This window comes from Chaetura pelagica, unplaced genomic scaffold, assembly GCF_000747805.2.
Source record: "Chaetura pelagica isolate M959 unplaced genomic scaffold, ChaPel_1.0 scaffold453, whole genome shotgun sequence".
Lineage (NCBI taxonomy): Eukaryota > Metazoa > Chordata > Aves > Apodiformes > Apodidae > Chaetura > Chaetura pelagica.
The window spans coordinates 2,727,401-2,751,380 of NW_009952879.1; the positions used below are offsets into that span (position 1 = coordinate 2,727,401).

Genomic DNA, 23,980 nt, shown 5'->3' on the forward strand with positions numbered 1-23,980 from the left:
GGACTCCAGTGTGTCCAACTGAAACATGCTTTGGATTGTTTCCATCATTGTTTTTAATATACTGCTCTGTTCTTTTCAACTGGAAAGGAGAGCTGTGGGTACATTGTGCTGAGGCATTACTGTGTTTGAGGGATTACAAACCGTGCCATGGACCTCTGGCTCCTCTGGGCTCTGCTTTTCCAATACCTGTGCTAGTCTGAAAGCCTGTAGGTAGTAAAACTATTCTGAAGGGAAAATATTAACATTGAATAAAAAAATTGTAAAAGTAGAGGTCATTGAATAACTCACCCCAACAATATGTTCTAGAAAAGTCTTTGTTTCATTGTATGATTAATGTTTCCTCCCTGATTCATAGACGTTACCACATCTGGTGGTATCTGAGAGTCACCAGGTGCTGAGTGGTGCTGGGCTTTCTTCTCCTAACCTCTCTCTACTCCTTTCTTCCATGTCCTTTACTCTAGAATCATCTACAGGTGCTTCCAGCTGAGCAATTGGATCCAACTGCTGCACAACTGGCAGGCATTTACTGGAGTATTGTTTTTCAACCATAAAATCCTGAGGAAGAGAGTGTAAGAGTAGATTTCTTTATCAAACTTCCATATGGTTAAAAATTGAACAGTTAGAGGGGCTAATGGCAGGTTGGGCAAATCCTTTGAGGTTCTGGATGCTTCATCACACATCTTTGCTTCGGGGTTGTGGCATACAGCATCTGTGAAAAACTGAAACACCATGAAGCAGGAGACCAAAAAGCTGTGTGTGGAAGCCAACCAGGTGTAGTTAAACTTCAACTGGGTTTGTATAGCAGGGAGAACATAATTCACAGAAAAACTGCAGAATAACGTCAAGATCCTTGGAAAGATCTGCTAGGTGAAACTGGGCTGATAATGACGAGGATGTAAACTTGGAGACAGCTGATCTCGAGTCAGACATTGCTTGAAGGCTGTAGACTTAATGCCCTCTTCTTGCTTCTTGGTGTAAGTTTGTATAGACCTATCCAAATATTTTACTCGTGGTCATGATTGTATACATACTAGAGGCTTAAAGAAGAAGGAGATAATCACTTTCAAGTCCTATTATCTGTGTTGAATTGAAAGGAACCTCTAAGATCTGGCAGTTCATTTCAAAATCTGCTAAACTTTGTGCCTTAACTACTATAAAGCAGTTTGATACAGCATAATTTTTTTCCTTCCAGATTTTAACTGAACTGAGAATCAGTTTTAACTATTGTAAATATGTTACCTGTTTCTTTAGCAATGTAGAGATTTTATACAGCTGCTCTTAAATGGCCTCTTCAGTTCTTTGAAGATGACTTGTATTCCATATTTCTGTGATCAGAACATGTTACTACATGCATTTAATATATGTATTTCCTTATTACAGCCTTTATTCTGTACTTACTTGGTTCCAGCCATGGCCATGAATCACTGGAACTGGATTTTCTGAGTAATGTCTCTGCAATCGCTCTGTTCTCACAATGTACTGGGCAAAAGAAATCAGGTCTTGTATAGGCTGCTTGAGCGTTTGCAGTCAGCTGTTTAAAAGACCGTGCCAAAGTTTAGACCATTAACATGCAGTATTTTAAAAACTCTTGTCATGTAGAGGGATTAATATTTCAAAAATGACCGTTTTTTTCTGCCTTTGTGGATAAATTTAGACAGCTAATTTTTTCAGTAGTTGGCTAGGAGAAACCGCTCCCTTCCTCCTCTGGTTTCTGCTCAAAGCTACGTTTTTTTTTGTCTTTCTGAACTATTATTTTATGTGAAGGATACTCTAAAAAAGCAGAACCGGTATAAAAAAAAAGGAAGGATCAAATATCGTTTTACAAGGAGAGAAAGAATCTTAAAAAAAATATTTATCCCACACTTGGCAACCTTTTGCTCGCCCGCATGTGACTGGCAAAGTGCCATCCTTGGCAGAGGCCAGTGCCTCAGCTTGCCAGAAGTCTTCCTCTTCTGGCTGCGTTTTCACTCCCTGTGACTGATTGTTTATTCACCTGATTTTTCTGTTTCAGCATTGCTGAAGTCATGGCGTCTTGGGGATGATAACAACACTTTGTCCAAACTGTACAATAGCCACGATGTCAAGGCAGAGAGTTTGCAGCAAGCTTGAGCTTTATGCACACTTCAAATAGCAGGAGGTATTAGATGTCAGACAAACTTAGTACCACCTCCTTAGCATGAGGCTGTCTAAAAAGGAGCTGCTGTAATACAGAGAGATGATTTGTTTCTTCTTTTTTCAGAGTTGTGTTTAACGATTTCCCAGACTTACCTTGTGTTTGCAATTTTGATTTAGAATCTTGGGGATCTTAATGGAAAATAATGAGTTTCTGAGTCCAGTTCTCTTGGTGCTCCTGTTGCTTGTAATATCTTTGCATTTAGTTTTGCAAAACCTGGAAAACCTGGGTTTTCTTGACAAGGAAAACCTTCTTTGAAAAAATCAGAGAGAAGGTGCAGCATGGTTGGTCAAAGAAACTGCTGCTGTTGGTTTTCCTCCAGTAAATTTTATTTGTGGCTATTGGTACTCTTATAATGTCCTTTTCTGAAGATCTGATGATAATTCAGTACTTTCACTCCCTAAATGTAAATAGACACACTGGCCTAGTCAAGCCTCCATCATCTCTAATAAAGACACAAAACTTCTTAAGGGTCTGCCCTTCTCCAGGCCTTGCATTGACTTCCTTCTCTCATGGCTGCCCTCCAACGTCTCTGAAATTTTCCATTATCTTGGCAGCTCCACATGATGACAATTAAGCATTTTTTTTTTTCCCTGTGCTTGTCAGCAAGGACTTGTTTGGAGGGTTGGCTTTTTTTGTGTACAGTCATCAGGCCTCATGATCCAAGGCACTGTTGTACCTGGCTGATAACTTCTGTCCCCAAATGTCAGCTCACTATTTGCTTATATTTGTCTCTCTTACATTCTTTCAAACAAGTTATCGAGCGTATTTCAGGGGTTGTTTTTCTTGGCAAAAGTATTTTGGAACCTGCATTTTACACATTTTGGTACAAATCTAGCAGCCCAAGTATCACAGTTCAGGAGGGCAAGGAGGGGGGAGTATAAATGGGGCTGGATTGTGAGACCAGCCAGTGTTGTTTAGTAAGATTTTTGTAACGGGGGTATCTGAGGGAACTGACATGTAAGGCAAAGAAGACTTTTGTTGTTCAGAATATATCCTACACACACAGAGGAGGTCTTGTTCTGCCTCTTCAAAGAAACAGGATACCCATGTTGTTTCCAGGCTGAAAACTATGCCAATGTTAGCAAGGACAAGGAAAGAACAGGGCTGACAGAGAAGCAATGTTGCTGAGCTTTTAAACAGTTATCTTTTAAAAGTTTTCAAGACTTCTTGTTAAGAAAGTTGTAATTAAAATATTACTATAGTTTTGGAAACCTGCATCACCAATTGCCTTTTTCATGTAAACTCGTATATCCTCCTGTGCCTTGATTTATAAATCTGCAGACGGGAGTCAGCAGATTTACCAGGAGATGCAGGGAATCCTGTTTATGTAGCAGACTGTTCATGAATGGCAGAGGCATTAAGAGAATAGAAGAGTATTCCCCACAAATGAAGTAAACTCCATCTTTTTCTAGTCTGTTGATCTGAATACTTAATGTAGCAGTGTTTGTTTTTTAAGCAGATTGTCCAGATGAAAACAAAACCATCATGTAGTTAATCAATACATCAAGTAATGAACTCTGGAGGCATGAGGGGTGTGTGCGTGTTTTTCTTAGTCGGGCTTTGAACTGGAAATGTAGCTGCCACATGAAATCCCAGTTCTGGCACCCACTCAGAACAGCAGTCTATTTGCTAGCAAGACACTGATTTGATTTTAATTTTTTTAATCCCTTAAAAGCTGTAAATGCCAGTAGTACTGCACATCTTCAGGTGAGAGGCAGTTTGTGATTCCTTACTCTGAGGTAGCATCTGAACAAACCTTTCTCCTCTTACACTGATGTAGGTTACTGACAAATAAAAGAATCTATACTGCACACTCTCTTGTTTTTGTGTAAGACTTTCGTTTGCATGTTAAGTAATGTTTCTTTTTTAATTGGAAAAGACAGATGAGCTCTCGGGCAGCTTCAGTAGTACCTTCTCACACAGCAGACCTGCTGCATTCAATTGAGTGTATCCAGGCTGTCTGTAGTGCAAGCTTGTTGTGCTAGTGGTACATGACTACATGTGATAGCACCGTCAGATACTGTAAGCAGGTCTGCTGATGGCTCTTAACAGCCATCTGCTGTTAAGGCTGTCGAGTTCCTTGGGAGGTACCTGCAGGTTGAATTACCTCCACAAAATCTTTCTTAGCCTTAATTGTGTAAGGAGAATCCAGCTTGGTGCTCAAAGACTTAAACTTGCGAAGTTTGGCAGTTTGTGCTTAAAATAAAAGGTGAATAAAATTAAACAAGATCAATATAGAATTGTTTTGATAAGAAGTGCAAAATTCTCTGCTGGCTGTTTTACAAGTCCTTTTCAAGGTGGACACCAAATATGACAGAAAATGGCTTATCAAAACTTGAGATATGATTTCTAGATCCTTATGCAGATGTGTGAATGGTTTTCATTCTCCCCACACTTCCCTCCCCCCTCCTCCTTTTTTTTTTTTTTTTCCTTAGTTACTGCCCTGTGTCATCATTGTGGTGCTATGTAAAAACACACTGGAAAGCTGAGATCTCATTATGGGAAAGGGAGGAGGTCAGGACTTTAGGATGTTTAGTCCTGCATCAAAACAACACTAGTTGTGAACTAAAAGAGAAGTGGCAATGCAGAACTTCTGTGGAACAGTTATGCTTTCTTAAAACATTGTCCCTACAGGCTGGGCTCTGCTGCTCCCGTGCTCATTTTGGGATATTAACTTCTTTGCTGGTTGTATGCTTTTGTGCCGAGTCCTCCAGTTTAAATGTGGTGCTTTGCTTGGATCTGGCTGTAGTTGTACAGCTGAAATTTTGTTTTCTGCTGTTATTATTGGTACTGTTTTTGAGCTAAGTTAGAAAGTGGAAAACAGTTACTTAATGCAAACCAGACTTCCTATCTGTGTTTGTTTACAGAGCCTCTGGCACACAGCTCCCGTGGCTAAAAGGCCATACAACGCTGTAATCAAAATGTTGTTGTTACATAAATATAATGCTGCCACTTCTTTTGATGTACCAGTGGTGAGCTTGTCTGCTGATGATTCTGCTCTTTGTTCGTGTCTTCTGAGCTGAAATGCTTTCACATAAAACAAATGTCTCCGTATATTTACACCCTGGGTTTTTTTGTGTTGGTTGTTTTATTTTTCCTTTCGTATGTTGTTCTCTGAACCCAGAATTTGGGCATAAAGCAGAATCTTGTTACAGTCTTGAGGGGGAAATAGTAGCTCCACGATTCCCCAGTATTTGATGTGTCCCATCTGCACTTCATTAAACCTCATTTTGCATACATAAGCAACACTGGGGTGCTACACTGGGGTCAACCTAACCATGTGTGCTACAGTACAGCAGTGCTTTATTGTACAAGTGGAATTAAGTTGTTTAAAGGAAGCTTCCTTTCTTGCCAGTAAAAGACCAATTTGAAGAACAAATAGGAAAGACGAGAAATGCTTAGAAAGACAGTAAGTCAGCGCTCAAAAATTAACCCTAATACTAGAGCGATGGAATAGCTTCCAGTACTTGGCTGTTTCCATTATCCTTATGTTGATCTTGCTTTCAGCGGTTTTTCTTATTATCTAATTGGCTCATGTTATAAATTTAGTCGGAGAAAACAACATTTTCAGGCATCTACAACTGAGAAAAACAGAATTTAATGTGTCAGTTTTACAGGAGTTGGCTCTTTTCTAGAGATACTCTGGAGCCCAGGGAATGAAAGCGCAGAGTTGCAGGATCAGAGTTCTTCCTTTAATGTCATTTGCTTTATTCAGTACCTCTTGTCTCCTGTGTTGCAGTGTGCCCCAGCTCGTGTGGCAAGCGAGCCTGTACAGACCAAAACGAGTGTTGCCACCCCGAGTGCCTGGGGAGCTGCACGGCGCCCGACAACAACACGGCCTGCGTCGCCTGCCGCAATTACTACTACGAAGGGGTCTGCCTGCCCACCTGCCCCCCCAACACCTACAAATTCGAGGGCTGGCGCTGCGTGACAAAAGAGTTTTGCTCCAAAGTCCCTGCCACCGAAACAAGTGAATATGAGAGGTTTGTGATTCACAACGATGAATGCATGGCAGAATGCCCCTCTGGATTCATACGCAATGGGAGCCAAAGGTAATGCAGCTTCTGGAAAGTCCACTGGAGTTCTTGTGTTCCATTTTTCTCCACCCCCTATTCTGTGGCAGCTTGTGATGCTAATTATGTTAGGTAGAAATGAGAACATACCATGGGGAATTGCGTAACTTTCCTGGTAGAAGCTTGCTTAGATGAGTTCACCATTGAAAAGTCTGATTGTGTATGGTCCTGTGCATTGTCACTGGGTCTTCTGAAGGACTTGAAGAGGTCAGTGCAATGCAGAACCAGGTCTTAAAGTAGATAGTAATGAAATTGAAAGCACACCATGTATAAGAGTATAAGAACATAAGGTTGGAGGTCGGCTGATGGCCATTATCACACAGAACAAACCTTAGGAGTTATCTTGCTTAACATATTTTCTTTACATGTGCTTGCATTTGAGGCACATGTATTTGTTTTTATTTCCCTCTTTTCACTGTTTGCAAAAGGTAGCAATAGTGGCCAAAATAATGCGGCAGCTGACAATATTATATACAATATTTTCTTGCAAGGATGTCACTCACCTGCTCCTATTTAATTCTGACACTTGGACTGATGCATGCTTCTGGTTTTCTTTTTTTGCCAGTGTTTTAAGCAAACAGCCATAATTACCTACTGACCTTTGCAAGTCATAGACTTTGAGTAAAGGACAGTCAGTTTGCTAAAACTCACAGACTCACAGTGCTTCAGTATAGTGCTAAAAATATATCTTAGTAGGCTGTTCTAAGATGGTGGGTTTTTTGGAAGAGTGGTTGTGATGATACCTAAAACAGTTTTGTGTCTGTGTCATCCATCCCTTCAATCCCTATGGATGTAAACAACACTGCCCTTATTCCAATCCAGATACCTGAGAAATGTTTCTTTTGTTATCTACTCAAGCTTGTAGTACCAGCTGTTTGAACTACTTACACTGAAGTGCATGGCCATCCTATCTTATCTCAGTGTTCTGTTTTGCTGCAGATTGAAAGGAGCTGTAACTCAAGGCCAGTGAATGTTTTGTTCCCCAGAGATGGTGTTAACAAATAGTTGCAAATGGAAAGCATTTCCATCATTCTTTGTACATTTAGTTGAATGCCTCTTGCTTGTGTCTGCAGCTTTTAGTGGTTTGTGGCATGTTATAGTGCAGGATTTTGAAATAGGAGCTTACGACTAGGAAAAGGAAGCTGCTTTCTTTTATTGTTCATGCATGAAAAACCATTATCAATTGACATGTTTCTCTAAGCCTCAGAAGAAAGTGGCTTCAGTTTCTTTTAAAAAGAATAAAGTCCATGTTCATCAGTCTTGTCCTCAAAAGCCTTTGTCTTTGCAGCTGGGTTTGTTATTTTCTTTCTCATTTTTCCCCTCTAAAGAAAGCAGTAAGGTGTTCAGGTTTGAGATGAACATGCAGACAGTACAGTGTGGAGCCTTTAAAAAGCTGCTATAGCCAAGGGCAAGGCTGACCCCAGTCCTTACTTTCCTCAGTTTGGCCACTGAAAAATGCGCATCACTGCTTGTGAGTATTAGAAACAGGGAAAGGGAGGCTGTGGCTCAGTGTTTCCTCCCAGCTCCTGGCAATATGGTTTGAGTCTTTGCCTTGGTCTTTTATCATCACTGGTGAACCTGTTGTTTCCATGTGTCTGATTAATTTTGAACCTGCTTAGACTTTTAGCCTTTCTTTCCAAAATCCTGTTGAAAATTAGTTTTTACCTTTCATCAAGATGCATCTTTCTGTTTGTTTAAACTTGTCACTTTAATACCTCTTAAGAAATAGTGGTCAGTTCCCTTCTTGCTTTCTCCACACTCATGACTGTATGCTTCCACAGTTTATCTTTCCTGAGTTAAAATGCCCGGGAGTATGGAATACCCTAATGCTGAGCTTCAAACGTTGGCTTAAGAGCATGGAGACAGACAACTTTATAACAACTTGAACAGTATCTTCCCATCTCCAGTTCCTGGCTGGCCTATTTTTGGAGGTTGCACCTGGATTAGCACAAAACTTGACAGTACTCTGAGGCTGCCTTCATAAATGAGCAGGGTCATCTTTCTGGGTATAATTAAGTTAGGGTAAATGCACAAATGCAAGAGGACTGGGTTTTACCTGAAGTGCCTTACACTTTGAAAGGACCACAAAGCCTTTCGGAACGAGGCAGACCATGGATGTGGATCTGTTCATTCACTCCCAGGTTGCTGTAAACAGGAGGTACGATGCTCCAGCCCCTGTGGAGTCTGGCCAACAAGTGTGCTAAGTTATCTGCAGCCCTCTGTGGAAGTGTGGTAACTTCCCTTCTAGCTTGAAGGATTTTTCTAAGCTTTAGAGGGAAATGTCTTCCAAAATTTAGCTCAAAGCAGTCCATAGAGAGTTCTGTATCATTACTTATTTTCAATCTCCTTTTCTTTCCTAACAGCATGTTCTGCAGCCCTTGTGAAGGGCCTTGCCCCAAAATTTGTGAGGATGAGAAAACAAAGACCATTGACTCTGTCACGTCAGCACAAATGTTGCAGGGATGCACAATTCTGAAGGGAAATCTGCTGATTAACATCCGTCGTGGAAGTAAGTGGTTGTACTCTCTTCATAAACCTCTGATAATACTGCTTTTAGTATTTTTTCCTTTTGTCTGTCAGCCTAAAGATACGACTATTAAAAACTCAGCAAACTGTTTGCTTTCCAGTCCTATAGCAGTGCTTCTGTTTGATTTGGCCCACTGTAGCACCATCCTCCAGCATGCAGATGGAACAGGTATTCAGCAAGGTATAAGGCAGTGAAAGCTGGCATTTTTGTTAGCTTTTTTTGGCAGGACAGGGAGTCAGGATTAGGCAGTGAGATGACCAGTAGTCCCAAAGGAATAATGAAAGTCTGAGAAGATGAGCACGTTGAAAATCCTTACATTTGGGTAGGTAAATAACTTGTCTGCAAGCAAGGCATGGAATCGTAAGACAGCATATCCTCGCTTTTGAAGGCAAGGGTGTTGTCTTGCTAAAACATGGAATCCAGAGTGATGAGAGCTCCTACAAAGCTTAGCACTGTGCCTCTGCATGGTCGTCATTAGTGAGCTGGCCACCTTTGTCATGAATAAACTCTGGATTAAATTTGTCAGAGCAGTGATTCATCAGCCAGGGAAGTGTTGACAGTTGATGAGCTCTTAAAAGCAGAGTAAAAAATCACTGTTAGTTTTCATTGGAAATGTATCTCCCTGTGGAAGGTCCCTTTTGGTTTCATGAGTAAGGTTGAAAGACTGAGATATATTTGATTCCCTTCCTCCTGCGCAATGAAGGCTTCAGGGTTTAGAAACAGCAGCATGTGAATTATTTCACTTCTGGTCTCACTGCTCTAGGTACAATCTTCCCTTATGAGAGATGTTCCTGGGTCAAGTGTTAGGGTTTTTTTAGTTACTATTTTTTAAGTGTTAGAGTGCTGAAGAGCATCTGCCTCCTCCCAGCTTATTTGGTATGGGAACCAACCACTGGTGTTTGGTAATTGGCCTTCCCAGCCATCTGTTTGGACTTGGGTTTATTTATGGCAGCAAATGCACCCCGTAGCAGCTTCTCCCATCCTTGAAAACTTTCCCATCACAACCACAGTGTCACTTTTCAGGATAATGGCATCAGGCAGTGGGCATGGGTCAGGAATTGCTGGAGGCAAGGACTGCAATGCGGATGCCTGCTGAGGGATGGGGTGTTGTAGATCTAGGCAGGTATAGTACAGTTCCTAGGGAGGAGGGGGCTGTACTGGAGGGTAGAGCTTGCTCTGCAGTTGTTTATTATAAAAATTCACCTTTGGTGGACTGTATGGAACATGCTCTGTGGCATGAGGACATCTTTATGGTTTTATTTTGCTGTTTCATCGGGAGTTTTCAGTTTTGTAGTCAAAGTATTGTAGGTCACTGAAAGCAGTGCTTTGTGCCCCAGAGAAGACCAGTATCTCCACCTCTTCATCTTCAGACTCATTCCCTGTTTTCCAATGGAGCTTTCTGCCTCAACATTGCTCTGTAGCTGAGCAGCAGTCCCAGTCTCATGGATTTACATTTACACAAGGGTCTTTTCATCTCTGCCAGAATGCTGGCTGAATATTTGGTGCTGGCTTCAGAGTGCAATGTCCATGGAAAAAGCAGGTATACAGTTTAGAAAAGCAAGACTGGTTTTCCAGTGTTGCTCTGTGGCTTTATTTTGCCCTTCAACCATTTGTCCACGCAGGCCACTGTTACTGGAGGAGGAATATCAGTGTCTCTCATTTTCAAAAGCAACAAATACAAACATTTTCTTTCACTAAGCTAATACTGCATTAAGCAGAATTGCAGTTAAAGCTGTGAATTCTAAAATGACAAAATAATATTTTCCTTACTGCAGATAACATTGCCTCAGAACTGGAGAATTTTATGGGTCTGATTGAGACAGTAACAGGGTACGTGAAGATTCGCCATTCCCATGCCTTGGTCTCCCTGTCTTTCTTGAAGAACCTGCGGTATATTCTGGGAGAGGAACAGGTGGATGGGTAAGTGTTGAGATATTTGTAGATGCAATTTCACTTTATAGAAAGCTGCAGAGAATAAGTCCTCCTAACAAACGTTCACGTACCATTTATAGAATCTGCTCTTCCACTAATACACAGCATTTTTCTCCTCATGAACTCCTTTGCACAGTTATTGCTCGTTTGAATTACTGTCTAAATCAGCATATTAAACTGAGTGTATTAGAAGTATTTTTATGGTAACTTTGTTGCTTTTCACTTTAGGTTTTTTAGGGAGGCCATTCACATTGATAAAGTGTCTTTGTGCTTTTTGCTCTATTTGAGAAAAGGGCATTTTCAAAACCAGCCGGATTTCCTTGCATTTTTTTTCTGTTGGCTTTTAGCAGAGTTTTGTGGAGAATGGCAGCTGAAGGAAACTTGAACTTTTGATAACCAGGGAGTGACCCAGCTGGTTTGAAATAGATTGCAAGTTGCAATCGTTTGCAATTCCTTGAAATACTAAAATTAATTTTCTATTGAGCCAGGAAAAAGACTGGTCCTCAAAAGTAAAAAAGGTTTGCCATGGGTTATTTTGCTTCTGTAACTACACAACGTGCAGTACTTTCTGTTACACAGAACTCCCCTTTTCCTGCGGTGGTAAGGATAGTCAAGAGTATTTTTTCTCTCTGCAGAACTTAAGAGTGCTGAGGTGGGGTGAGGTGCTTCAGCAAACTGCCTTGCTCTTTCTCTTCCTGAGACAAATAGCCATCCCAAGTTTAAAGCAGTGTTCTCTGGGAGAAGTCTTCCTCAGTAATGAGAGATCTATAAATTTAGGAAATCCATATAAGAAAAGGTGGTGGGAGGGTCATGGGAAAGGTTACACGTGTCTGAGTTATCTGCCCAGATAAAGTTACAGCATGAGGGACTCTCCACAACCTCCCTCTTTCTCTCAGGCTAGTCTTTGGCCAGCCTTAAATTCTTAACATTCCACCATCTGACAGAGCAAGTTTCAGGGCAGCTCTTCATCCTGTCCTTGAAAAGCACTGTGTTTTTTTCAGTAAGACCCCTAGCTCTACAGAAAAGCTTGTTTCTGTTTGCAAATCCTAGAGGCTTGTCACTTGGCTGAGCATATGGCTCATTCAGCCCACTTAGGATGGGATGTGCTCTCATAGATACTCCAGTTATCAATTTGTCTTCTCTCCCCATCTCTCCCTTGCTCTCTTTAAATTGGAGTTTAGCTTTGTGTTTCAAGTAGTAGTTATGTTCATGGTACCTTGTACGTCAGCAAGGAGAACTGATATGAAGGGAAACAGCAGGTTTTTAAATCAGATTCCCAAATAGAGTAGTAAGTGGTGCAGCTTTGAAGAGGAAAATGAGACTGACTGGGAGGTAAAACAGGTCTGTAGTAAAGAGCTACTTGAGATGAAATTCACCCATGCTAGGAAGTTACTGCAGTTACATACTTTGGACTGGGGGCAATCTCTTTGCTTGGAAAACACCTAACATCATTTAGGTGTTACCACAGTCTGTATAACATTTCCAAAAATACTTAGATGGAAGCAGACACCTGGCAAGGAAGAACTGAGCTTGAACAATTGCTTTGGCGGAGTTAAGAACAACAGGGAGTGGGGTCTTAACCTGGGAAATAGTGGGTTGCTGGAAGAATAGCTGAGTATGCCAGCATTCCCTCAGGGGCTGGGGGAAGGTTAACTTTAGATCCTTTCTGATAGTTGTTCATTACATGACTGACTCCACCACCACTGTCCCTTTTTTAATTGAACTGGGCTAACAAAACAGTACTTCGGTATTTCTTTCTTCCTTGTTCAGGTGCCTGCCTTGCTTAGCACAGAAAATGGAAACTGTAGAGGGAATTTACATTTTTTTTTCAGGTATTCATTGCTGCTTTTAAACATCAGCTCTTAGTGAATGTGCTCCCATGGCAAGAAAAAAATTCTCTTTGCAAATAGGAAAACTGAACTGGAGATGTGCTGCTGCTCAGTGGCTGCTGCAGGATTTTGGGTCCTAGCCTGGCATTCACTCTGCCAGGTCCCTCTGTCCTCTGCCAGGGTGCTGTGCATTCATTGCTGTCATCAACTGCAGCTGCTGTGTTGATGGATGGCAAGTGGGCAGCACTTCTCAAAGGGTCTCCAGGTCAGGTACCTGGAAAATGAGTGATTTGTGGCTTTCAGGAGCAAGTGAGGAGATAGTGACTGAGGAATAGATGCTGTTGTGGCACCAGCTGGCTGCTGCTGTTTCAGCTTCTGCAGCAAACTGGGGACAGACTCCATAAAGCTAGACAATCTCCACCTGTTTTCAACATCATTTTGAAGTAGAGGCATCAGTAGCTTTGGGAATTCTGTTCTGTGGGTGAGCATGGGTTATGCAGGTTGTCTTGAGGCTTTCTATGGCAAGCCCGGGACCAGATGTGCCTCCTACTCCTGTTCAGAGGTTTAGCCTGTCCTTCAGGCCATAATCTCCAGTCATACCCTTAGTTACTGTCTCCAGGGTTTGATTGGCAGGGCTTTGTTTTCCTACAGAGAATCTTTTATTCTTTGCATGCTGTCTTCCTTGGCATCCTGATTTTTTCCACAGCTGTTAGAGCCAAAGTCTGATATGATCTTTATTTATAACTTTATTTATAACGTAAGCCCTAAGTGCACTCTGGTTGCACTCTGCTCCACCTTTCAAGCCATGCAGCACTGCACCTCTCCTGTGCCTGAGAACTGTGTGTAGCCCTCCAAATGTGGTTTCCCTGGTGCTTTGAATGGTGCTAGAATTATTTCCACTAATTTATACTTTCAGTGTATATATGAGCCCTGAAGAACTGCTTGCCTTGCCTACACTTGTGCAGATGGCTTTAGTGTATGAGAAGCAGTAATTCCCAGCTCTGGCCCAGTTGCTGTGTGGTGTAAAGCACCAGTGTGTGCTTGATTTGCCTCATCTGCACTCTTGAAATCTTAGCCATGTTGCTTTAATACAAGAATTATCTCTAGTGTGCAAAGCATAATCACCACAGTTGGGAGCAGGAGACAGGCTAGGCTGTTATTAAATATTGAAAATGGTTTCTATAGTTGTGAAGCCACACTTCTGTTTTTTGTGTTCAGTCTGAGTTCAGCTTTTTGGGTCTTTCCTGAAAAGCTTAGTTGCCATCACTTAATCACAAAGTGTCATCTTTTCAGCTATTTACAGGGAGTTACAGGGAATTCAGTCACCTGTAACAGAGTAATAGGTGTCTCAAATAAATGCAGTTTTTGGTCTGTCAAATCCAACATGCAGTTTGGCATCCTTGGTCTCTCGGCAAGATGCATTTAAGGCACAAACATATTTGCTCCCTTGTCAGCCGAGCACGTTCTTCTCACCATCTGTTTGAAGTGGTACCAGGTATGTTGACTTCATTAGCAGTCAGGTCCTGGATACTTAGAGGACATTTGGAAATAAGAGAAATTGCTTGTCTTTCACATTTTTCTGAAAATATACTCAGTGTTTTGATATTTTACAAGGAGCTGCAACTGTGGTCAGCACAGATTGCAACCAGAATGCAGTTTTTACTTCAGTTTGGATGAGAAAGGAATTAATGCTAAATTTCAAGTGAAGTAGTTGAAGTAAACAGTGAGTGAGCAGTATGACAACTTCTTTAAAGCCCTGTGGTTTGTCTGTGATTCTTCAGAAACCCTGTGTTTAAAAGGATGTGTAGAAAGCCCAGTTTGACTAAACTGAGGTGAGCTTACCAGTGCAAAATTACTTGCAGAAGTTACAAGGCTTCATTGTCCTAATACTGGATTTTATGTTTATGTAGTTCATGTTGGGACTTCCTACAGAAAAATATAATCAATGCTGTCATGATGGCTTGATTTGATTTAGGTTCATCAGTCACTCTGTCCTTTAACTCATTTCCCAATTGTGCATTCCTGTCCTTACTGTCCCAAAACGTCTCTTTGCAGGTGTTGCTTTGCTCCTCATGCAGAGCCTATAATCTTGCTTTTGCTGCACCTGTTGGTTTTTTTCCCAATTCAGCACAACTGAGTGGTACCCAGAATATCTTCTTAATACACAATAGGATTTACACACATGAATTTGCATTTAGTGTCTGTGGAAATGAAGGATGTTAATGTTATTCCACTGCTGTGCTTAGGGAATAAGGTCAGGACATGTTGCTGCCTGTGTTGTTAGCTCTGTGCTCTGAAGAGTGGGTGCTGTGCAGTCAGTGAAATGTTTTGACATATAGGCCCAACTGTACTTGGCACAATGTGGGAAATCTTCATTGGGCCAAGATGTAAACTAAGACAGAGGGACAAGGAAACCTCACTTTGCAACTCTTACAGCTGCAGAAGGAAGACAGTCGTGTTCACCATTGTATTCTGTTGTCAGAACTGCACCATGCTTTTTCTCCCGTAAGGTCTGCAAGGTTATTGCTTCCCATTTGCCACAAAATGGAAAATCCAGCGTAGAGACCTGCTGTTCAGAGGACATCCATATTCCTCATAGCAGCTTCTATACACTTCCTAAAACTCCAGTTGGAGTGGGTTTTACATGATGTGTGTCAGTGCTGTGTTACGGTCGTTTCCCTGCCCTCTGACCAAAGTGAGCATTCAGGGAAAACTTCCTCCACGGGAGAGGAGAAATTCCTTTACTCTGCTGAACACCAATTTAAAGTAATAAGAGGAAACATGGTGTTTTGAGTTTGCTTATATTAAGGTATTCTTGGTTGGAATTGGCTATGAATTAAAACTAATATTTTTCCTTCTAGGAATTATTCCTTCTACGTGCTTGACAACCACAATCTTCAGCAGCTGTGGGACTGGAACCATCATAACTTGACGATCAAGGAGGGGAAAATGTACTTTGCCTTTAATCCTAAACTGTGTGTTTCTGAGATTTACCGTATGGAGGAAGTTTCAGGAACCAAGGGCCGGCAGAGCAAAGGAGATATAAATCCAAGGAACAACGGGGAGAGAGCCTCCTGTAAGTAAACAAACAAGCAAAAATCTCAAGGCTATGTACTTACATAGTCAATATCTCACCTGTAAAAACTACTTGATGAAGACAGCTTGTGGGGAGCTGCTTTCTAAATAGCCTTTTTTTTGTGGCAGCAGCATTGGATAACAATAGGAGCAAACCTGGGAAATGAGAAATGAAGTCTAATGTTTTTCTACATCCAGTGAGGAGCAGTTTCTCTGTTTCCTTCTACACCATTTTAAGTATTTTTCTCTCTCAGATACCTGCTCTTTCTTTTTCCTGAGTTGGCTGCTGAATACAGCAATAAACCAATACAGTTTTTGGTGTCCACAGACACCAAAACAGACTGTTTCTATTATGTTCAAGTGGTCTTTTCAGCTCCTGCCAAATGTTCTACCTTGTTGGAAATGGTTGTTGTAAACTCAATTTTCTGTGCTTTTTTTTCCAATTACTTGCTTGTGAATTCAGAACACTTTTTAGTGTTCTACAGCATTTCTGAACTTCAGTGTCTCTGCATATAAATTTGAATTCTGCAGTGGTCAAAGTTATTGGAGTCCTCTTTTGGCTTCGGTGGTCTTCACAAGAGGTCACCAGGTCTAACCACCGCATCTGAAAGCAATGGATCATCTAGGAATTAAAATGACAGAATGCTTTTAAGTTTGATCTCCAACTCTTAGAATGGATGTTGCATTTTTCTTCAGTTTATTTGTAGTATGCTTGATGTTGAGCAAATTAAAACAGATCTTGTGTACAAGTCAAGTCCCCTTGTTCTGGATGGTGTTTACAGAACTAGGACCCATACTCTGCTGAATGTCTCTTTAGGCCTGATGCATAAATGCAGATGGCATAGATCCTTGTTGTAAGCACACCCCATTCTTTGCACATTCAATAGAGCAAAGGCTTGCAGTCCTGGAGGAGTTACAGACACACAGCCAGTCCTTACTACCACTGAGGCTAGTGCCAGCCACTGCCTGTTTTTTGAAAAAAAAACATTACAGAAAGCTTTCTGACTCTGAGAAGGGGGAAAGAATCAACAAAAGCTGAACTGGCTTTGAAAAGATAGCACCAATAGTGCCAGTGTACATGAGGGTGAAAACCCCGTTATTTTCAGAGACTTCTGTGGAACATAAGAAACAAACTCACAGTTGACACTCAGAACACAATTTCTTCATCCAAGAATAAGTTTCTAAAATGCTATTCTGTTTTGGGTTGGAAAGCTCAGTGAGTTGGTAGTGGAAGCCATTCATTTCAAAGCTGCCGGCTTCCGTCCAGCTCTGTTCACAAGAGTAGCTGGAAGCTGCTGCCATCAAATGGTTGTGCTGTATATGAACTGAGTTTTGGAGTTCTTGGTTCAGCCTCTTTCAAATAGGTGCATAAATTCTTTTGTCCTTTCCATGTTGTCCCCCAGAAAAACAAGCTGTAGTTGTCGAAAGTTGTCCTGAAAAGTGAGAACACAAAGGCCAGTTACTGCTCTGCACGTGCAGTAGGTTTGAGTGGTGAATGTTCTGCTTCTCAAACAGTCCTGTGAATAAGCAGGACTTCATTCCTTGCTCAAAGAGTGTCTGAAGTAGTCTCCAAGATCTTTCTGATGATGCATTAAAAGAGAATCTGCTTCAGAAAAAATAAGTCTAAAATGATTGTCAAAGTCAGTGCTTACCCTTGAGCACTCAAAGGGAAAAGAATGAAATAGCAAGCTCTCCAGAGCCAAAGGCTGTTGTTGTACTGTGGTACCATGGGCACTACTGAGAAGGTTAATTAGCTAAAACTGATACCTAAGAAACATCAAAAACTTAACAGGTGATGTGATGCTAACTTGGTCATGTTTTGTCTTTTTTGTGTTGCAGGTGAAAGCCACATTCTGCGTTTTGTTTCCAACACGACACACAAGAATCGCATTAAACTAACATGGGAGCGGTATCGGCCTCCAGATTACAGAGATCTCATTAGCTTCACTGTTTACTATAAAGAAGCGTAAGTAGATGTTGTCAGAGACTAATCAGGGCAGTCCAAGAGACAGCAGACAATTCTGTTCTGCCTGCTGGTTTACTAGTAAGAAAAGTTAGTCAGCAGAGGCCTTTGGGTAGTTCTTGTTTCAGGCAGTTTTACATACCTGACACAGTTTACATTTTTCCTCCTCAAGTCCCACTTCTGTTCGGAGAGGATTGTTTTGATTGAAACCTACAGATGGATTCTAAATCTATCAGGAGGTTTCAAAATAAAAAAAATAAGAGAGATGGATGGATTGGCTGTTCTCAGGATTCTAATTTGGAGTGTTTTATAAAGTCAAGTCATGTTAACAGAGATCTTTTCTTCCTCTGGTCATGGTAGTGACTAGAGAGCATCACAGATCAAAAATTTGCCCTATCACCTTGATTATCTTTCTGCTCATGGTTGAGGGTTATTTAGATTATCTGGCTTTGGTAGATTTCTACATTAGTAAGTCTGTTGGACTGGTCAAGGCCAGACATGGAAGTTTAGGTTCTTTATGGTAAAAGTTCAGCCACTGTCAGTAACTGGTTTTAGTTGCTTCTGTTTTGTACATGCTTAGCAGAATTCTAAATATGTCTGAAGCATTTCGTGGTCTATTTTGGAAAAAAAGATTTAAAAGTTTTATGTTCTCCTGGAGAACTTTGCCTTATTGCTAGTGAATGACCCTGAGAAGTGCAGTTAAAGCTGAACTCTGAATTTTGTAGCCCTTTGAAACATACAAATTTCATTCTGTTTTCTTGTGCTATTTATTATTTGTTTTACTCAGCAGCATTGAAGTGAGGGACTCCCAGAAATACATGACATTTTTTTACAAGAAACTAGTTAATACTATTTTTTTCTTTAAATATTTCAGACCATTCAAAAACGTGACTGAGTATGATGGGCAAGATGCATGTGGTTCCAACAGCTGGAACATGGTCGACGTTGACCTGCCACCAAACAAAGAGAACAACCCTGGAATTCTACTACAGGGGTTGAAACCTTGGACTCAATATGCCATTTATGTCAAGGCTGTTACACTCACAATGATGGAAAACCATCATATTCATGGAGCAAAAAGTGAAATTGTATATATACGAACCAATGCTGCAGGTGAGCTCCTGGGCTCTTGGGTAATGCTGCAGGTGTGCTTATTATAATGTTATAAAAGTTCTGTGGTCAATGCAGAAATTGAATTGATGATGTCCATAATGCTAGAAGGTTCCAGTAATTATGAAAGCAGTTGTAAGATTTTAGTTAAAACTCTGCATTTTCAGACATTATTTTCATTGGGAGCTATGGGAGTGTTTTGAAGTTAGGATTTCAGGCTTGGTTCCATTGGTGAAGGTAAATGTAGGTAGAACTTCAGTTTGGGACTTCAGGTGGTTGCAGTTGAACCCTTAGTAACAGTTGTTAGTTGGGCAGAAGGAGGAATTCAGTTCTTTGAAAGAGGATGGTGTTTTTTCTTGCAGAATGGAAGTGGATTTGGGTTCCGTGTGGAAGTTTCCATTGAAGTACATTGTAGAATGCTCTAGATTAAATACCTGCCTTTTATTCTTTTTTCTCCTACAGTGCCATCCATTCCCTTGGACGTTATTTCAGCATCCAACTCTTCATCCCAACTGATTGTGAAATGGAATCCTCCCTCTCTTCCCAATGGCAACCTTTCCTACTACATCGTACGATGGCAGCAGCAACCTCAGGACAGTTACCTTTACAGACACAATTACTGCTCCAAAGGTAGGAAAATAAAATGTGGTTGTGTTGATACACCCATGACCCCTACCTCTCAGAGCCCATCATTTACAAGAGCTAAAGCCTGTGCCCTGCTTCACAACTCTTGTGAATAACAGCAAGTAGAAAGGAATGGGTACACATGGATTGTTGCTGTATTCATAATATAGAGAGAAAAAAAACAAGCCACCTCTCTCCTGTTCTTTTAAGATAAAGTCCCAATTCGAAGATATGCTGATGGGACCATTGATCCAGATGATGTTACTGAACCCACCAAGCCAGAGGTCTGTGGAGGTGAAAAAGGACCTTGCTGTGCTTGTCCCAAGACAGAGGCAGAAAAGCAAGCTGAGAAGGAGGAAGCAGAGTACCGGAAAGTCTTTGAGAACTTCCTTCACAACTCCATCTTTGTCCCCAGGTAATGGATTTTGTACAGTTTATCTCTGCAAATGGGCCTAATAATGTAATTTTCAAACTTTTTCTAGAGCTCAGGCTTCCTGGACATCAAAGCATATGTGGATGTTTCATAAGAGGTGATAGTGATAGGACAACAGGTAATGTTTTTAAACTGAAAGAGGGTAGATGCTAGGTTATACATCAGGAAGAAATTCTTTACCATGAGTGTAGTAAGGTGCTGGCATAGGTTACCTGGGGAGGTTGTCAGTGAAGGTGTTGAAGGCCAGGTTGGATGAGTCTTTGTGCAGCCGGGCCTAGTGGGAGGTGTCCCTGCTCCTGTCAAGGAGGTTGTAACCTGATGATCTTTAAGGTCCCTTACAACCTTAACCATTCTGTGATTCTAGATAACACCTGAAACAGATAAATGTTGGCTTCCCTTTTGTGAGGAAATCTGCAGCCTTACTTTGCAGTTTCTCTTACAAAAAAAATTTCCCTCAATTTTAGCTAATAGGAAGAGTTCTTACCTATATTGTTCAAGGGCTTTAGTGATGGTTTCTTTTCAGAGTCAAGAGTCACTTGAGGAGCTTTTTGTCTGTAAGGGTTTCAGAGATGAGCAGTGTGTGGCAGACAAAGGGTTTCAGATGTGATCTTCCTCTAAAAAGTAATTTAAGTGCTTGAGTTCCTAATTTGAAGATTTTTTTGCCTTTGAAATTGAGGGCATAGTAACTTCGAAGAGTTGAATCTGGTCTTCCTTCCTCACTGAATTCAAAGGGCGTATTTATTTCCTGGGTTTGTCCTGCAGAGAAGTATTAAATATTCCCACTCCTCCATAATAAACACTACCACTTATACAGTAAGTGGCATAGTAACAATTTTATGCTGCAATGTAGTGTAGATACCACTGAATTAATTGCTGATTTTGATCCTTGAGTTTTCAATTTAGCCCCCATGTAAGCTGTCTTTACGTTAGATAGTTGGATCCTGGGGCCCAGCACACAGTGTGTATAGTCTGTTATGTTACAGTCTATAAGCAGTCAGATTTCTTACAATGTTGTCTCTGGCAGGTGAAGTTATGTTGAAGTCCTGTGCTTGAGAACTTTCCAGGTGTGGCTTTGCTGCTCATTAAAACTGGTTTCTGTTGCTCTCCGTTGTGATTTTTAGACCTGTATTCAGGGATGTGTTGGATTGACTTGTTTAAGGTTGGGCCTGTGATGTGTGCAGAGCATCTTAGCTTTGATCAAAAAATGAGGAACTAAATAGTTATTTGGAAGTGCTAAGTATTGTATCTAAGCTGTGTTTGAGTCAAATTTGTGGTTGAACTTGAGCAGTGTTTTCTTACTAATTACGAGAACTAGCAGCAAAGTTAAGGTACAGAGGAGGAACAATCACCTTGATTGACCAGGAATGCATTGCAAAATCTTGTCGATGTGATATAATTTGGGGCTTTATGAAATAGCATAGCAAGGAATTTTGAAAGGCACGTGTCAGGTCTCAACTTCTTGGAAGTCTGTTAAAAGGGTTTTTTTTATATCACCAAAGCTTTGTAATTTAAATGCATTTATCCCAGATGTTCTTGCATTCTCCCCTTCCCAAAGGAAACTAATAGAACCTTGAACTCAGTCAGTAACAAATGAACTGAGCCATTTACAAAGAATTTCCTGAGAATGTGACCAGTTCCCTTTTTCCTTCCCTTACTGTCGTAAGGGTGTGTTTTTTAACAGCAAGGGCAGATCAGGTACAATTCTCAGAAATAGCTGCATAGCTAAGCAACTTGAAACTCTATGTCAGGGAAATTAAAGATTATGAGTGAGTGAGATGTCTGCCTGGTACAAATCTAAGCTGCTTCTTACTTGCTTATGTCTGGGTTTTTTTTTTTTCTCTTTCCCAAAGGAGAAATTAATTTGTGTTAATGCAAGTCTAAATAGCAGTATTTGTTTCCAGTGCTCTACCTGTCTCAGGATATTCTGAAAGGGATGCAGCATGTAATACAGCATGACAATATTTGGCTGGGTAGTTTTAAGGTTCTTTAAAAAGCCTGTTGATCTAATCTTGTGTGCAGCTTCTGGGTGACTCCATGTGTGTTATTGCAGGGGTGAGGTAGATTTCAGTCCGTAGGACTATGGTTAGTCCTGAAGAGACACTCACAACCACATGCACTTCAAATTTTTGATTCTCTGATGAGCAGAATGAGATGTGCTCTGTGTATAGTAGAAGGGGTCTGTCAAGTAACATTAAAATTGCCATCAAGTATGACAGTGAGCTTTTGTATTATACAGCACACACTTTTTTCTTCATTCAATTTTATTTTAATTTTTATAGTTTTATTTTCTATTTTTTCTCTTAATTTCTCATCCTTCCTCTCATTTAGCAGAATACATGAGTTTTCATGTTTTATATGTAGACTTTTTCTTCTTTGCTTGGATGATTGTTTTTTGACTTGTGTCTGTCACGAAGACAGGAAGCTGCTTGACAAAAAAGCAACAGTGTGAAATTCCTTGATGTTTTAATCATGTTCGCCTTGTGGTTATCCTGCAGTTGTTTTCCTGATAGAACTCTAGTTTTCATCAAGAAGTTTTATGTTGCTTGCTCTTTATCTTTTCCTCCAAAGGCAAGGTGGTACTGTACTTTTATCCCAGACACCCAGAAAGTTGAAAATTCATGCATCTCATAAAAGCAGTGACAAAGTCATGGCTTTTGGGTTCTTGCATTGATACATGTGTGTGGTTGATTGAAAACAAACTTTTTATTTTCATTGCTCTTATGACAAAATCTGTGCAGATGTTCATCAGTTCAGTGCCGGTGTTCTCTCCACTGAATTAAAGCAGTAATTGAGTACTCATTTGAAGCAAGGTGGATAGCTTTAGTGATTTTCAGAAATCCAAGTGTAGAGGAGGCACGAGTGCTTACATCTCCTATGAAATTCCCTCATACCCAACTGACAAATAGCAACATTTGCTTAAAACTGTTTCTTGGTAACTTAGGAAGTTTTTTTCCTTGTCTTCATTTATTTCAGTGCTGTGGTTTACATGGCATCTGAGTGAGAGTGTCAAAATGACTGCTTAAGACATAGTAAAAGGCTTTTGGAAAATGTAGCAAACTCCTAAAAAAATTTCATCCAACCTCTGCCAGAAGATTTCAAAACCAAGTCAGCCTGTTTTTGGCTCTCTCTGCAGCATGCTGTTTTGTGGCTGAATGTACTAAGACAGTATATTTATCAGTGAATTCACTTCTCCTGTTGAGTCATCTCTCTTCTTGTTGTGTGTTTGAGGGAGCCTCTGTTTGCCTGGTTTGTAACTCCTTCTCTGATGGAAACGTGTTAGACTGCACCTTTGGCCTTGGTAGCACCTTATAAGTGCAAGGGTTAAGTGGGCACAGGTGAAGTGATGTCAGGTGGGAGAGGATTCAAGCCCAAATTGTCTTTGTCATCTGGCTCTTCTTAGATTCTTCTTTCACTCCAGTGGTGCATTGCTTTCCAGGTGTGAGCAAAACAGCCCTTGGTCTGACACAAGACCAAGTGACAAGGCTGATGTGTAGCAGCCATGTGTTGGTTAGCTAATACCATCCAAATGAATGTTTACAAGAGTGTTTTCAATTTTATACTCGTACTCGGGCCCATCCACTTTAACAGTTTCTTACACTAGTAGTAGCATTGCTGTAAATTCTCAGGTTTTTAACTGTGCATAAATTTCACCCAGATGCCTGTAAGACAAAGCAGAGTTGCTTGATGAACCCTTTGCTATGCACAGTATTAGTGCTGCTTTCTCCCATACAGGAAGATTGTTCCTTTGCAGAGCCTTTGTTTGTGTGAGAGGAGAGATACACAAATGACTACAAGAGTGGTGGTTAATGTTAATGTTCATGTTTTTCAGCTACTTTCCAAGGTTTCTTAGTGCAATACATTCAAAGTTTTATGATTTCATTGCAGCTGAGATGAAAGTAAAACCTACTGAGAGATTAGCTTGTCTAATCCAGCAAACTTTAAAACCCTTCTTCCCCATACCTTTTCAGCCTTCAACATCTGATTTTTATTTTTAGTGTGAATATTACTGTCATTAAATACAAACCTAGGTTGCATATTGAATAACAGTGAGGCAGTTTTTGCTCTTGAGTTTACTGTGTGAGGTCAGAAGTTTGCATGTTTATCTTGATGTACAGTGTGAGCTTCAGTTTTGATTGGTTTCTGACCAAAAGAGAGAGTCCTAGGATGTGCTGAAGTGCTGCAGGTTCAGATGCAGAGAAAGCTTTTGTCCTGTTTTGCAGTTTCCTTTATTTAACTTT

General features: G+C 40.7%; 1 protein-coding gene across 1 annotated transcript in view; it reads left to right on the plus strand.

The window, feature by feature from the left end:
- IGF1R (insulin-like growth factor 1 receptor) overlaps positions 1 to 23,980 on the plus strand; it is a 147,515-nt gene that overhangs the window by 102,044 nt on the left and 21,491 nt on the right. Inside the window, exons 4-11 of the mRNA XM_009995343.1 lie at positions 5,916 to 6,228; positions 8,613 to 8,758; positions 10,552 to 10,696; positions 15,399 to 15,613; positions 17,452 to 17,578; positions 18,450 to 18,688; positions 19,148 to 19,315; positions 19,520 to 19,724. Of these exons, the coding sequence (XP_009993645.1) occupies positions 5,916 to 6,228; positions 8,613 to 8,758; positions 10,552 to 10,696; positions 15,399 to 15,613; positions 17,452 to 17,578; positions 18,450 to 18,688; positions 19,148 to 19,315; positions 19,520 to 19,724 (1,558 nt within the window). The remainder of the gene's footprint in view (positions 1 to 5,915; positions 6,229 to 8,612; positions 8,759 to 10,551; positions 10,697 to 15,398; positions 15,614 to 17,451; positions 17,579 to 18,449; positions 18,689 to 19,147; positions 19,316 to 19,519; positions 19,725 to 23,980) is intronic.